General features: G+C 38.4%; 1 protein-coding gene across 6 annotated transcripts in view; it reads right to left on the bottom strand.

Annotated features, from left to right (window-relative positions):
- LOC111417394 (RNA-binding protein 6) overlaps positions 1 to 16,274 on the bottom strand; it is a 348,948-nt gene that overhangs the window by 135,210 nt on the left and 197,464 nt on the right. For all 6 annotated transcript variants that reach the window (XM_023049651.2, XM_023049648.2, XM_023049652.2 and 3 more), the window contains one exon: positions 433 to 474. In XM_023049651.2, the coding sequence (XP_022905419.1) occupies positions 433 to 474 (42 nt within the window). The remainder of the gene's footprint in view (positions 1 to 432; positions 475 to 16,274) is intronic.

Here is a 16,274-nt window from a genome sequence, read left to right as displayed (position 1 = left end):
AGCGCAAGGTTTTAATCGACAATATTGTTATAATACATTTCTGATCACATAATACACAGTATTTTATTATTTTGTTCTTTTTATTAACAGAGACGGTACATAGAAAGCTTTGTATGGTACGCAAACTACTATGTTGAGAAACAATGTAGATAGGATTTATAACCTATCTAACAAAATCTTCACCACTTATGTACACGTAAAAATACGCGTTTAGAACAAGCTGCGGAAAGATATTCGGAAGAGATACGTTATCACAACAAATATCGGGGACACTTCCGGTTACACTGAAATTTTTGTGCATCTAAATCAAGTTCAGGTTAATTAATAACTTCCTACTTTAAAAGGAAACCATATAACTGTTCCAATAAAAACAGCATCGATTTTGTTGCTATTAATACATGAGATTTAAGTGTTCAATTAAAAATTTCTTACCTTGGGATGTGCTCTTCTAGGAAACGCTACTTTGGGATCAATCTGAAATAAGAAAGAAAAGAAAAAAAATAAAACATCAATTAGAACGGAAAGTTAAAGGAGTGCGGGCATTAATATCGCGTATAAGGAGGTACCATAAAGTTTCTCCCTATATAGACACGTTCTATTAAAGTTAGAAGCTTGATTAACGCCGGGCGAACCGCAAAAGAAACGGCCACAACTCGTAATCGAGAGAAAAACTCCGCGGCAATCGGAAAATCGAGCCGTAAGCCGAAGGCCCTTTGTTTTTCCCGTGGGGGCGGCGCCTTTCCTCTTTTATAAGAAAAGGCGAAGACCGTAATTGCGGCCGAGTCGCCGGCGAACGCCGAACCAATCACGAAAGCCACAAAATTGCACTTGGTTCTTTCTTCTCCGGATGGACCCTTACAAAGCTACGTGTGGTTCGGGATAACGCAAAAACTGTCGCGACCAATTCCGAAATCGGAACACCTAAATGCGATTACAGGTTACAAGATTGGCCCTTAAAATATGTACGCGTTTCGCGACCTCTAATTACACGGTCGACTTGACGTCAATTACAGATAAGGATCCGACACGTACAAACACACACGACACCACGCCCCGTGTAATCGCCAATTAGTTAAGCGTTTGTGACGAAAGGCCTCCCTCCTGACGATTACGTTTAATTAGCACGGACTTGATTAAACGTTTCTTTTTTTACGATCCTTTGGAAGGGTCCGCGTTATTCACACGTATTACATCAAAGATTATCATTAAAACCATCGTAGTGGAACTAATCGATCCGACGCGTTCCATCACGGGATAATTTTGAAAACACCGCAATTAATTTAGTTAATTGTTATCGTACATGTATCGCGATTGGCATAAAAATTCAACGGATCACGCTCGAAATTCGCGGTACCCTCGCCCATTACGCCCCATTTATGCCGACAAGGCGCTCGTTTTAACGACGTACGCGCACATGTGTACAATCCCAAATTAAACCGCGCAGTAAGCGCCCCTTTTCCCGGACCCGCCACCGTACGCTCGCGTGAGTTAATTGCGCCCGAATCGCAATTTAATATCGGCAAAAAACGCCAAAAGAGTTAAACTGGGGACCGACAAGAGCCGGGTGGAGCGAAATCAAGACAAAGAGGACCGACCAGCAACGAAAACAGCTGGGACGCGTGTCTGGCGTGGGGAAAACCGCGAAATTGAATCGTCCTGGTGCTGGCGGTTCTACCCGAAAAGTGGAAGCGGTCCGGTTCCGTTGTGAAATAAATCGGGGTGGAGCTAAACCGCATTAGTGTGTTACCGTTAAAAATGCACCACAGTTCGCCGGAATGCCGCGTATTGTTTCCGTCTACCCCTTTGGTGGAAAGGGCGGTGGTTTCGGTTGCTCGAAACAACGGATCCGGTGGCGCACAGCATTTTCCCGCACAAAAGGCCCCAAAATCAACGTACAATCACGGTGACTTATGACCTGTTTTCTACCCCTAAGGGACCACCGAATTAACCGAATCAGAATCAAATTTATGAATTAAAACTGACTCAGTACTTCATCAATATTTATGATTCAAAAATTTATATTTATGGAATACAAAAAATTTTTCATTTTAAGTATTAATAATTTAAAAAGGTTTATTAAGGTGAAGCAAAGATCTTTATTTATTCACTGTTCCAAGATTCACCTTTTTGAAGATGCAACAAAGGAAAAATAAAGAAACTAAAGATAAGATTATTAATTTGGCTCGCTTTTGCCCTCTTTCTGGTATAAGTATTTTAAGAAATCGCCACGAAACCTTTTTGAATTATATCCAAGTTTTACATTTTATGAAACATGAAAGAGATTGCCAAAAAAAAAAACAAAAACGTTATTTATTTGATGTCGGTAATTATTTGCACATGCTTTATACTTGGCAATAATCATGTAATTGATTGTACTACTTGTACCAAACGAGGCAGAAGAGAACAGATTAAGGATAAGAAGCCAAATGAAAACCTTTCCGTCAGTGAAGTCAAGAAATGTTGTATAATTCTTGATTAGATGTTAAAAGTGATGAGAAAGAAGTTATTGGAGACTTCCGGTGCTGATGATCCATAAATTATACTTTAAATTACAAAAGTTTTGAGGTTTTTGGATGCAATTAAAGAGATGGGGTAGTTTGAAGAACAAAATTTAAGGGAAAGGAGTAATTTTTTATTCAAAATCAAATCTTTTCGATGGGGGCAATGTATAATACAGTTTCTGTTGAATTCAATTAATCACTATATGCTGCATCGAACCTGGTTCATAGGAAGCACTAGTGCATCCCTGCTGTCTATTGGCTTAAGTAAATCTCTCTTAATTGGAGAATGTTGGTAGAGGAGATCAGCGACAGATTCCTACTTGTTTTAGGCTATTCACTGCCATTCAGTGTAGTGAATAGTGTGGTGCAAGCTTACGTATGCTCTCTGTAGCGAAGAGCATTCCGAAGTGGAATTAGAATTCACGATGTTTCGAACTGTTCTCGAACAGTGTTTAGTTTTGTGTTTATTGTACTTTTCTTCCTTTCTTTAGAACCCATCTGCTTAAATTTCCATATTTCTTAAATCCATACTGCAATGAATTGAAATCCCAGTTGCCTATTTTAAATGAAAATAATTTAGCATGACATGTAATGAGTTAGAGTTCGTCAATGGATTAGAACGAGTTAATGATTTCTATGAGATTTGTGAGACTGAAATGCATTTTATAGAGTGAAATTTGTTAGAACAGTCTAAACAAAGGATATCTGTTATGTTTCATGAAAAAATGGGTTTATATGGCACTAGAAAGAAACATTTCTAAATTTTCCTATAAATTGAAACATGGTGCTTGTCAACTAAAAAGGCGCGAACATGCATTAGCACTTAGGTGGGAAGATAAGCGTGATGTTAATATGATAGTAACTTTAAATAATGGATATTTAGAAAATAGCGAAAAGGTAAAGTAATTAACCGGCCAACCAATCTTCAAACTGTGTAATGGATTATACAAAAAATATGAAAAATTTGGACAAATGCGAGTATGTAAGAACACACCAAAAGAGAAAAAGTCTAAGAAAAGCACACTAAAAATGTTGTAATAAAAATACTCCATTATCTTCAGGGTGACTTCAAAATATTATTATCAACGAGACTATTCTTTTGTGCAATACTAGCTATTAATAGCAATACACTATGTTAATTAAACTGTCAATCAAAGTATTAAAACAGAATTGTTTCGAACACAAAATCATTGATATCTTATTGCACGGTTAACGAAAAAAATGGTAGCTGCAATATCGTAATCACTAATTATCTATGTATGAAATGAAATATATTCATTTAAAAGATTCATATAAAAAAGAATTTCATATAACTCGCAATATATGAATGCAGTAAGCATTGTTACTGAATAGAGAAGAACACTTATTAAGTTATTACAGCTTAATAGTACAGGCGTTGGGGAGTTTTGCTTGGAAAAAGGTGACGTCCTTATAATAACTCTGAGTTTTTGGCCGTCTTAAGAGATGCTTCAGATTCTTCAGACGCACGACTAAACCCGAATGTTTCTAGTTCTAGATCCAGTGTTAGTATTAGACCTACAACCAGAAACATTCAGACATGTTGCATTTTATGTGGAGCAAAGTAAGTGGTCTTGGTTTCTATAAAAACAAATTTTTGTATCTTGCAGTTTAAGTGAAATTCACTGTAGGTATGTAACTTTATGCATTATTAAAAAGTTTGGAAAAACAGTTTCCAACAGTTTCTGCTAACAGTTTTTAAAACCAATTTTTTAACTTTATAGAGTAAATAAAAATATTAGAGCACAAAACGGGTCCACGTCCAACTTTGCAGTAGGTCAAGTTCTGCGTCAATAAACAAACGAGACAATAAAAAGCAGATAAGAGTTTCTTCGGACCGGAACACAAGACAATCTTTGTTTCCTGTAAAAGTAATCTCTGACTTTATCAAAGCCTCTAATTATATCCCATTCTGAATTGATCAACAAAAAAATCTTAATACTACTGTTTCGATTAACTTCCAATTAATCGTAAATTAAAACATCTTAATCAAATCGATGGTATTTACAAGAAATTCGTATAGAAATGGTATGATTTTTTAGTTGAAATAAAAATGGTATATATAAATGAATTCCAGAACGAGACTGTAAAACGAAGGGTCAACAACGATTTCTCAGGCGTTGAAGGTGATGAAATTAAGATCTCCTCGCCGGTTCTTTGAGTAGAATGTAGCGTTGCAGTGCGCCGTGGGCGTTGAGACGAAGATGCGGATGACGACGTCGTCGTCGCGGCGACACGTCCCAATTTACCTAAACTGGTAAAACGTAGCGGGCACTAAAGGTGAAAACATACTAAAGGTAAATTTAATACGTCGCCGTCTGAATTTTATTAAATTATGCGGCGCGCTCTCGACGTCTGCCATAAAACCTTTTGAAGTCGCTTCAGTTTGCGATAAATTGACGCGGGCAAAGGGAAATCGCGTTACCGCCATAATGACGTTTTAAGTCATAAAAATTTAACAGAGAGTTTATCTTTTCCTTTAAGAAGTGTCGACGGTAATGAGGGTGAGCACCACGCCGGGTCCGGAGTTTGGCGTCCGGACGTGCCGGCGCTAAATTTTATTATTATTTTAATTTTCAAGTTTAGCCGAGTGGAAGTCCTAGATAAACGGGATTACACCGGCCCAAAGCGGTGATCGTATTACGGGCTATAATAATCGTAAAAAAATGAGGCGTCTTCGCGGCAGTTATCGGTTTTATTACTTGCCTTCTAATTATAATTCACTACCTATACAGATGTGTGTACCCAGTGCTTTACGGCCGCCGTAAAGTCTCGACCTAAAGAACGCCTCGAAACGACTTTAACTCGGACGCTGAAGGATAAGGGCCCCGACTTCTTAATTAAAAAATCTCCAGTTATTTTATTTGGTTAGGTTTTACTTAATTGGAAGGGTTTTTTAAAAAGCGGAGGAACTCTCTAATTACTTGAATTTCCACTTCAAAACGCGAATATTAACGAACATTTCGCTCAAGAATTTATGTATACTCATCGTCCTGCTGAATTCCTTCCCGCCTCTCTTCGGAAGGTAAAGGTCGCTGATGTAATTTCCTGAAAGCGTCCCGAGTCAAGTGGACACCTGTAATTTCGTAGGTCCAACCTAGCTCATCACTAATTCACCAAACTCCGTAAAATATAGCCACGTGCCTTCCTCATTCCAGCACCCACGTTTCTTTCCTTCACCCTTTTTAGTGTTATAACCCGCGATACGAAGTTCATCTCACATTCCACGGGTCAAGCCTGAGCGGCATTTTATTGTTTCATCCGTGCTCACGCTTAGTTCCCCTTTTTTCATTCGCGTTCCGGTTAAATATTTATCCGCGGAAAACGAGGGAGAAGAGCTTTTTTGGCTCGTTTCGTCGAACGCGCGCACTGATTCGACAAACAAGAGGCGACGTTGTTGCCGTAAGCAGCGTTTGCGTTTTAGCACATATGCGGCTTATGGATATCAAAATTAAATTGGGGCAAATTAAATACAGGTGTTGGTTTGTTTACATTTCATTACGTGTGGGTGCTGGGTTTATGATTTTGGGCATCATTTTGAACCAATGAAAGCTTCACCGACTACAATATCTATCATAATTATAAAATTTTTTGTTATTTAATTTGATAAAAAAGTTAAATAAAAAATTGGATAAGTAGATGATAGAGGTAATAAACTCATAATGGGGTTGAAAGTGTAAAAATAGTTTTCTTTCGCTACCTGTAACCTGGTGACACCCTTTGCTAAAGTTATAAAACTCTGAATAAAAGTGAACGTTTACGGGATCGTAACGTTTCGGCGAAGATTATTTTCCGGGATTTATTAACCTGTTTGTGGCAGCCGTCAAATTTACTAAAAGATGGCTTTGTTTATGCTCGTGGTATGTTTTCTCAACCTTCGTCGCGTTCCAACGCAATGCGCCGTCTACCTTTTTATTTATCTTCGCTCAATCCTAGCTTTACGAGCGTGTAGTACACGTTTATAAGGACGTTCAGTAAAGGAAACGTAGTCCATATTGGTGTACTACTATTACCTACAGTTTCGACTCAGAAATGCATGCGGAAGCGACAAACAAAGTAATAAGACGAGAAACGGATGCGATTCGTTCCGAGAATTATGCGGGGATTTCGTGAAATCCGACCTCTAAGCCCTTCCTGCATAGGTGGATGAGCCTCATTAGAGAATTGCGGTCTATGCGAGAGGAATTCTTGAGGGGGAATTATCGGACACCGTAGAGCTCACCACCGTTCCTAACATAATTGGATAGAATAATTGCGGAGAGACCGCCGTCAATTGAACGTCGCCGATGCGAGAGCTAAAAAAGAAACGGAAAAGTAGTGAATAACTGCCGGACACGAGATGGAACAGTCCGAATTGGAAATTAAATTTTCCTCTCTGTATTTGAATAGGATATTGTTCCAATTATTGGGTAAGCGCTCGTCGCGTCGTGGACCCCGAGCAAAACGTCGAATTGACAGGGCAGAGAACGTGACAGAGGCTGTTGTACTCGTGCGCTTAAATTTTATAAATGGCACGTGGCGGAGGCATGCGGCTTAACATCGAATACTTTTGAAGAGTATTGACACTGACGGGAGCTCGGTTTTCTTCTTTGCTTCTAATCCGAATAGACTTTTATGAGATAATATCACTCTGAAAGAAGGAGCTTCTCAAATATACTTGACATTTTACATCTAAATCCATTACATCCAAAAAGTTATTACCAAAAATGTAATTCCTAGAGTAAACGCACATAGAAAATCATCAATCACTTCGTATAATATTGATAAAAGTTTAAATCAAACTTGCCAAATCCACCTAAAATCTGCAATATTCGGAATATATCCGGCAAAAAGCGATTTCATAGGTCTGGCATATTAGACTACTTTTACTAAGTGATTAGTTTAAGCTAAGTGATTTCGGTTTGGGTTGTTCGTGGCTTATTTCGAGATTCCTCTCGAGACTCCGCCGCGGATTTATCGATGCAGATACCGATCTATTACGACCTTTATTGTGCTTCGGCGGACAGGGGAACATACCTGGCGATTGGCCCGATAATTAGGTCAATGCGGTCGATTCCTCTGAGGGTAGAACGGCAGCCGGCACGCAAGTTAATTCATTAATACCGAACAGTTCGTGGGAATCCAATGAAATGTCCTAGATTGTATTTTATGACGGACACTAAAACTTTAATGTTGAGATATCGATTTATTGAGACTTGTTTGGAATTTTCCAATTTTCAATCGATATATTAATCAAACAATTGATTTCATTATGTAAAATTCTATTATATAAAGTCCTATTATATAAAGTTCTATTATATGAAATTCTATTATGTCAGGTCTCCTATATATCTTTAAATGTTTAAAACGTTTCGATCGTTGCTTGGAAATGTTAACAAGAAGTTCACAAGAAGCGCTCACCCCGATAAGTCCGGAGGCCAACACTCGTACAAAATTCCATCGCTTTTAACATTTACGAATACGTGAATGAACGTCCACACGATCAATTTTCCATTTACTGCGACCTAAGGGAGGTGGGCAGTGGCTGCGCCAGTCACGCCACGCTGCACCAACCTTCCAGGTTCAATCAATAGCAAATGTTATAACTTTGTATAATGGCCTATTGGAACAATAGCCGCCATTCGGTTGCTATAATAAAAATTCAATTTCGGCGGAGGAGCTGGGTTTCCGTATTAATGCGATGAACGTCGTCATGTTCACAAGTAAGTTAATAACTAGGGCTTTGTCGTCAACGGTTTGCGATAATTGCGGACGATCGTACGTTCTACTCGCTTCACTGTATCCCGAAGGGGGGTCGACCAATAAGTTAACTTTATAGAGCTCACAACGTTACCTGCTGTGATAAGTTTTAATGGTTAAAGTTTCATAGTAATATCTCAATTTTGTATTTCTTAAGATGAAATTTTTGATTTAACAAAGTTTAAAAATCTATATTTTAAACATGATTTAATGTTTGATTTAATTGATGGCTGGAAAAGTGCTATTTAAATAGTACTTAATCTGGATACACCTAGATGCAATGTTTGTCGTACACCTTCTCTAATAGAACAAAGCGCGACGATAACGAAGTGTTCGATGCGTGGGTATTAGTGAAGGGGTGCATATTGCACTCGGTGGGAGGTAATTGCAGTTGGCTGTGCTCGCGAGCGCCCTCTAGACGACGATCCGACGCGATCCGCCCGAAGGTAATGTAATATTTGTGTTGCGGGTGCGTACCCCGGTATTCATTAGCATTACACGCGGGCGACGGCCGATATTAGATTTTGGTTAACTGGAATACGCTATGAGTAAAGTTGTTTGCGCCGGCGCGCGTCCTCGACGTCGTCACGCCCTCTATTGGTCTTGCTCGTTCGTTCCGATAATTGCACTGGTATTCACTGCGATATTTAATCGCGTTAATAATTCCCCAAGTGTTATCGGCCAAATGGAATTTGCCGCGTACGATGCACTACTAGTCTATTTTGGATTACGTGACCGCACCAACGTTTTGACGCACAAAGCACAACAGAATGGGTTCTATATGAATCTTGCCTTTGTACATACCTGAAGTGAGGTGATGAATTAGAAAATGATAATTCATGATGACCAATTATTTGAAGCATATAAATTCACAAGCAGAAAATTAGGGTTGGAGCAGAATAACATAACCCAATGAGATATGCTCTGTTATAGCTAAATGTTTAGATATTTACTGTTTTTGTTGAAATCTGTCGAAATCTGCGTGTATTCGCAATGACGACAACCCAATGCATACCCTTCCAAACCTTGTAATCTCCCATCTCAAGTTATCCCAAGTCATCCATGTTTTTACCTCACAACTGTTGTAACATCACTCTGTCCACATCATAGAGTATCATCTTAGGCCACACCATGGCTGGGTCCCGCATCGTTATATACTGCCCGCCGATATGGAGCATATGGAGTTAACACCCAAGGCGTCAAAGCCTAGCCTTTGTCGCCCAGTAAACATAAATATTGGTCGTGACTAAGCATGATTAGATATATAGAAGAAGTGTGCCATATACGGCTGTCATGGACTGGCCCAGGCCATGAAGCATCAACACTTGTAAACATCTCTTTCGCATTACATGTTGCTTGAGCATTAATACTACACACTCCTTTTCGGTTAACGTAATCGTCTCCGTGAGTTACTGGTTTTAAAATCTGTAAATGGGTGCAGTCAATGGGTGCTCCAATAACATTGGGTATATGACTGTTAGCAGCCCATTCTTCAGCAGCTCTGTTTAATTCTTCACGAGTAGCAGGATATTTTATCCAAACATTTCTCAGGTAGGTGGGCTTCTAAGGACACTTCCATCTGTTGGATTTTTGATAATCCGCCACCTCTGCTATCGGTTTCCCCTGGTATAAAATGGTTAGCCAACCACACAACGTTTCCTCTGTTAAATCTAATAGAAGAATCACATTCCTATAACACGAATTATATCCGTACGAATTATATTACCTAAATAAGTTTCGATACAACTCGTCGCATTCTACTGTCCGTCTAGCCAGGTAATGTTTTCTATTTCTTAGGCCTTCCGCCATGTTAATTTTTAATACTGTAGCATCGTAGCAAGATTAACGAAGCTGGCCTTTTGTAAGCTTTTATAATCGTTGAAATAGAGTATTCTAAGTAAAAACTTCGACTAGAAGTAACTTCCGGGAAATATCGAAGTATTTACTGCAATTAGTATAACCTGCTTCACAATCATAGAATTTACATGAAGAATTTACTTCAGTATTGTAGCATTAGCATTTACTAGTGTTTTATTCAACCCACCCAATGTTCCTGCTCGCGCCCTTTTCCTGCCCCAGCTTTCCTCCACTACCAATCAGACCCTCTTTGCTTCCCGCATCCCTCTTAACAGCTCTCACGTATCCTTCATACTCTCTATCCCTTGCTTCTTTCTAGATCTCCATCGCTCCTGCTATCCTGTTCTCAATTCTCTCTCCATTTCTTCCATCTTCACACTAGTAGCACAGACAACTTAAAATGACTAAAATTTAAAACATGTCTTCTCTTCAATGAGTTTTGAATCAATTAAGGCATATTAATGATCCATAGCTTAATAGAAAGCTAAATTAACAGATTTGAATGCAATATGATAGGAGAAGCGATATTTTGATATTTTCAATGTGAAAATTACCTTGCGGTGACTTATGCGTACCTAAATGCCATTATTATGTTTCACATTGTCAGCGATATATGAGGCGCTAAATACCACCCAGTTCATCATTATCCACACTTTGTGCGAATTTGGTCATCTATTTTGCACATCATTCGCAATGTTCGGATACGTTGCAAACTGCTTACCAAGCAAAAACTCTTTTTATGTAAGACCAAAGCTACGTAAAGAAATACTAGGAGATCACGGTGGGGATGAGTTGCAGTTGCTTCATGTGATCTTATATTGTCATACAGTTATTTAGGGTACACTTTAAATTTCCTTTCATTACAGAAAGTTATTACATTACACTATCCTTAAGTATCAATAACTCATGCTTTAACAGTTTTATCAAAATCTTCCCACCATTAGTACCGAACAAAAATATTTACTGAATAGTAACAACGACAATCATCAAAGTCATATTGATCAGGTTGGTGTTTATTTATAACTGGGGCAATATTACAAGTGTTTGGAACGTCCATTATTTCAACCGAACCTAATTTACATTTGGCCCGAGTTTGAAACTATAAATAATAACTGTTGCTCGTCATATATTCTCGAAATAGTCGTTATAATGGATAAAAGAATGTTGGACATGTTGAAAGGAGAATTTTGACACCGAAACATAAGCAAAATATACAAGTTTGGCGGAAATCGAAAATTACTAAACGAAAATTATAAAATTATTATATTCATAGAAATGTAACACCACCAAAGATTCAAATCATCAACTGTCTGGTAAGAGAAAAGACTTGATACGAGTAGTAAAAGATAAATCAAGCGGGTAGGATTACGTAAAGAAGCATCTTGCTAATATTCTAAAGCATATCAAACTGATGGGGTTACAACCAGAATACCAATTAAAGCTTGATCTTTGCCGTTTGGCGATGGATCCCAAAGCACCTAAATTCTAACTTGAAAATAATTGAAATTTGAATTTGATAAGCATTTTAGAGAAAAAAGAGTTAGTTGTATGAAAACTGCTGATCTATTAGTTTATAGTGTTCCTAGGCCCAGCGATTTTTACATACACCTTTACCACGAGAATAACCTTACCCAATATGATGGATAAATTAAAGTCTTGAAGTCAAAAAACTTAGCTTTGAAAGCTTATCCCGCCGAGATCAAGCTTTTTAACACTAAAAGATGGTATTCGAGGACCGATTTTGGACACGAAGAATACCTAAGTGTTTCAAAGAAGGTAGCAGACCAGTAAATTACGCACTCTCGGTACGGGAGAAGTAGTGACAAGAGATAACGATAAGGGATATGTGGTCCCATAATCGGATGACTACTTGCTAATCCCGAGAATCGATTGCAGGGCAAGTCTCGACTCGCTTCAAAAGCATGTATCAAAGTTGTTGCGGTTAAAAGCTCCCAGTCGAATTTGTGTTTTGCACCAACGATTCATGGCTTGCAGCGTCAACTAGCGTATCTACGGCACGTCCTGCCGGTGGGTTTAGCTTTTGGGGATCGATTACAATCCTATCGCGGTACTCTTTACTGAATACCGAGGTGGTTTGCCACATTTACTTTGACGGTGCCTAAATACGTGAATGAAACAATGGAATTGGAGTAACTGAGTATAACAACAGAGATTCTAATTAATTGTAACACTTTCCATGTTGTAAAGTTGGGAGATTGGAAAAATTTCTGCTACTTTCTATAAGTTAATGAAGAATATAATATAAATATATAAATATGGATCCAAGTATTTTTTCTTTTGGACTAGTTAGCCAGTAGATACATGAACACCATTAGAACTTTTAGGGAAGATAGGAATGACGTTCTTAAAAAATTTGTATCATCTAAAACAATACAATTTCTTGCAGGTTGATTCCGCAAAAAGCTTATGGTGCTGCAGTGGAAGGGCAAATTCTACTTATGTTATGAGTTCATATTATGAGAATAGAAAAGCCAAAAGTTTGTAATGACTACAAAGAAGTTATCAGGTGTGGATCTAGTGGATCAGTTTTTATCAGCAACCCATTGTACCACGTGCCATCTCAAAAACTACTACAAACAAACTTTCCTAAGATTTATTAATATACCAGTCCGCAATGCGGAACCTAAAATAGCAAGCGGAGTTCAGGGGGCTTTATCTTAGGCCTTACCTTGTAGGTTTTAAGAGTACCGAAGTTTCAGTGATTTTGTGAGTGAGACAAGAAGATTCTAAGCTATAGTATGCTTAGGGCATGAAACGGAAATTGCATTGAAAAGAAGACTTTATGACGAGATCCGCTTCAAGAAATTCATTAAATGCCTTAAACCAATTGGTGTTTAAGGCATTAGGTGTCAAATGTCCGGTTTTGCATTCAGAAGTGCATTTCATTTTGTGGAAACATGCATTAGAACTTCCTAGTGATGAAAATAACAGTGGTATGAATAATACACATTATAAGCATGGTCGTTAAGCGTATCGTGAAATGCGTCGAGTCCTATAAGAAAGGCGTCTCTGACGGCAAAAGTAAGCGCCCCCTGGTGATTAAAGTCGATCAAACTCGAGCGCACACGTGTTCTTCGCTCACGGTCGACTCGATGGTTTGAATGCATGTTTAAAGTAAGGGGCGTAAGGTTCGAGACAAAAGCCCTCTCGCCCGGCTAATGGATTGACAGCGAGGAGAGGGGCTTCTCTTCGAACTTTTCCCTCTTTTAGTCCGATCCACCTGACACAATGCCCCCGCGAGGGCTTGGTCCTTAATTGACATTTAGAAAATCGAAATACCCAGAATATCGCGCTTACATAAAACATCTCGAGAGAACGAATATCTGTCGCCGGTGCGGACAAGGAGTACAAGGAGAAAAATGGTTTGCAGACGAGCGGATTAAATTGGCCGGGATAATCAACGTCTCCTGAAAACCCGCATTGTCTTCAGTACACAGGGGCGTTAATTGGGTCCCGCTGATGAGGCGCGTTTACTCTCGAATGCAAGTAACTCGGCTGGATTTATCAGCGGGCATTGTGAAGCTCTGATTAACTATGCCCTCTGTCGAGGACCAGAGACGACAGCTGCCCGGGTGAGCAAACATCTACTGGGACATTTTCCCCGGGAACCAATTAAGTAGCGAAAAGAAACCGGGAAGAGGTAACGATTTTCATTATTACGTTCAGAATGAAAACTTTTTAAATTAACCAAACGTACACAAGTAATAAAATATAAAAGAAAACCGTATTAGAAAAATTTATTTAAATTTTTAATAAGTATTCATATGAAGAGAGAGTAAAAAAACAGTTAAATCATCAAGAGTCTCCACAGAATTCGTTCGAGCAGAGTTCGAATGAACGAAAGTTTCACGGCCGTCGTTTTTTCTCGTAACGATAACGTCCGGCCTGTTTGAAATTCCTTCGGCCGGACGCCCGCCCGTAACTTTTTCACTTTTGCGTTTTTAAAAATTAATCCGCGCCACTAAAAACGCAAAAGTTTTAATGAATCGGCGTTCCCCGAGCGGAGACGGCCCCGACGGCAGCGGTGCGCTATGCCGCCCCCAAAGAATGACAGTCGCGGTTACTAATTGCGAGAAAGAGCCGTGACGCCGTTGCCTCCACCCCGCCGCCGCCGCCTCCGGCTCGAAACTAAAGTCTTATTCAGCGGATTCGAGCAGCCGGAGGAATTTTAACAAAAGGTTGTCTGATGCGAACGCTAACGTTGACTGAACGACGTTCGCCTGATAGGGCTACGTGATGAAACTGTTGACTGGTAAATTATAACGAAGATTGTGGTCTTCTGGACATGGACATAAATCGAAATATAATAAAGATTCATTTTGAAACACTTCTATTATTATTAGAAACAATTATTTTTTCTAAAACGTACTTATAGTCAAAGAGGCAATGAACTTACCATAATTAACTAACTAACCATTATAAAAGATTCAAGCAGGAAGACAATAAAGTCGTTACATTTCCCACAAATTATAAAAAGAATGGAGTTATCCAAACATCTTGCTATGGCAGAACAAACAACCTTTTTAGACTGCAAAAAGTTTGTGATTGAATGACTATTATACAGCAAGCTTAAGAAAATATTTCTCAGACACCGAACTCGTAGTGATAATAGTAAATTTATAGAACAAAGACTTGAAAACTTCAAATCAGATGATCTGGATGATGAAGATCAGAATTCACGAGGATCACAAGTTCTGGAGTCTTAATTTCGCAAACGATTTTGCCTACGCTTTTATTTGCTGATAATTAAAGTAGTTTTAAGAAGGCGAAGAATTTAGATAGTCTTACACAGAATATGTATTTAGCTGAATTGCAATTGTCATTACCTGACCTTGTGAAGCAATGGAAGTCACCTGAAAAATTTCTTTGTGGTTTCTAATTTCAATGGTCATCTAGATTCTGACTGATCTCAAGTGGTTACAAAGTTGAGTACTGTCACTTTAAATTTGCAAAAAAAGTATAGTTTAGGGAATAGAACTAGCTAAATCTAACACAAACAGTGAACTGGGTGCTGAAATAATTAAGCAAAAATGATTTGGAATTTTCAAGTTCTATTGAAAACATATTTTTAAACGCGAGAAAGGATCATTTTCGATAGCAATAAAAATCTACATAAAATCCTAACTGTCCTAATAAATGCTAATCGTGGAAAAATGTACAAGAGGTGGCAAAACATACACAGACCGATAGAAAGATCTTCAAAGCGATGGAACGATAGCTGGACCTCAATATCACAGGAGAAGTAGAACCAGGAATCACAAAGCGTCATAACAAATCATAAGCCTTTCGATAGGCGCTAAAACTAATTTTGACGAACTTGTCGCACGCAAACAAGCTTAGCCATATTATTAAGCTTAAATAAATGTTGATAATAAAAGAATAACTACGATTAACAGTTTCTTTGCTGTTAGAAGCTATAGAAGTACCATGATTTCGATATTTTGTTCTAGAATTTCTCGCTGTACGATTGAGATTTGAGATACACTGCTATTAACATTACGCATAAAGAAAAGTTACACGAAGACTATTAAATGAGTTCAAACAGTGGCAGATTCTCTCATGAAATAGAACATAAATTTCCGAATAGCAATTTTCATAACTCTTAGCTATATGTAGATATAATTTTCTAAATGTTTTTATGCTCCTTATTAGAAAGCAATCAAATGAGTCAGATTTGATGAGACGTCTTAGAGAAAATTCCACTTTTCAAATAAAAATGTAATCCACATGGTAAGAACGTTTTTGTTTCTCAATTTCGGTGGGTTGTGCTGGATTTGGTCAAGAAAACTAAGTGTTTCACAATCATAAATGTTCCAACCCTAATGGGTTTACCTCAAATTACGGCATTGTATGCCAACAAGGAGAAGAAAGTTAAGAATAATAAGTTGAAACTAAATAAGGGAAAACCCAAGTCTTGGACTTATTCTATCTGGTATGGTTGCCTGCAATGACTTGGCAAGTATGATTAGTTTCTTTATCGCGGTTTGAGTTGGGCAGCTCATTTCAGCAGGTTTACCCAGAAACTGAATTTGTCTTTGCTTAAACTTCATAGTTAATCTTCTCCATTCTTATTATATAAGTTTTGCTTCTCATTAGGCTTATGGAATCCTATATTGGGGAAATGCTGCTCATGTGGAT

The sequence above is a fragment of the Onthophagus taurus genome, chromosome 1 (genome assembly GCF_036711975.1).
Source record: "Onthophagus taurus isolate NC chromosome 1, IU_Otau_3.0, whole genome shotgun sequence".
Taxonomy (NCBI): domain Eukaryota; kingdom Metazoa; phylum Arthropoda; class Insecta; order Coleoptera; family Scarabaeidae; genus Onthophagus; species Onthophagus taurus.
This window is presented reverse-complemented; position numbering and strand designations above follow the sequence as displayed.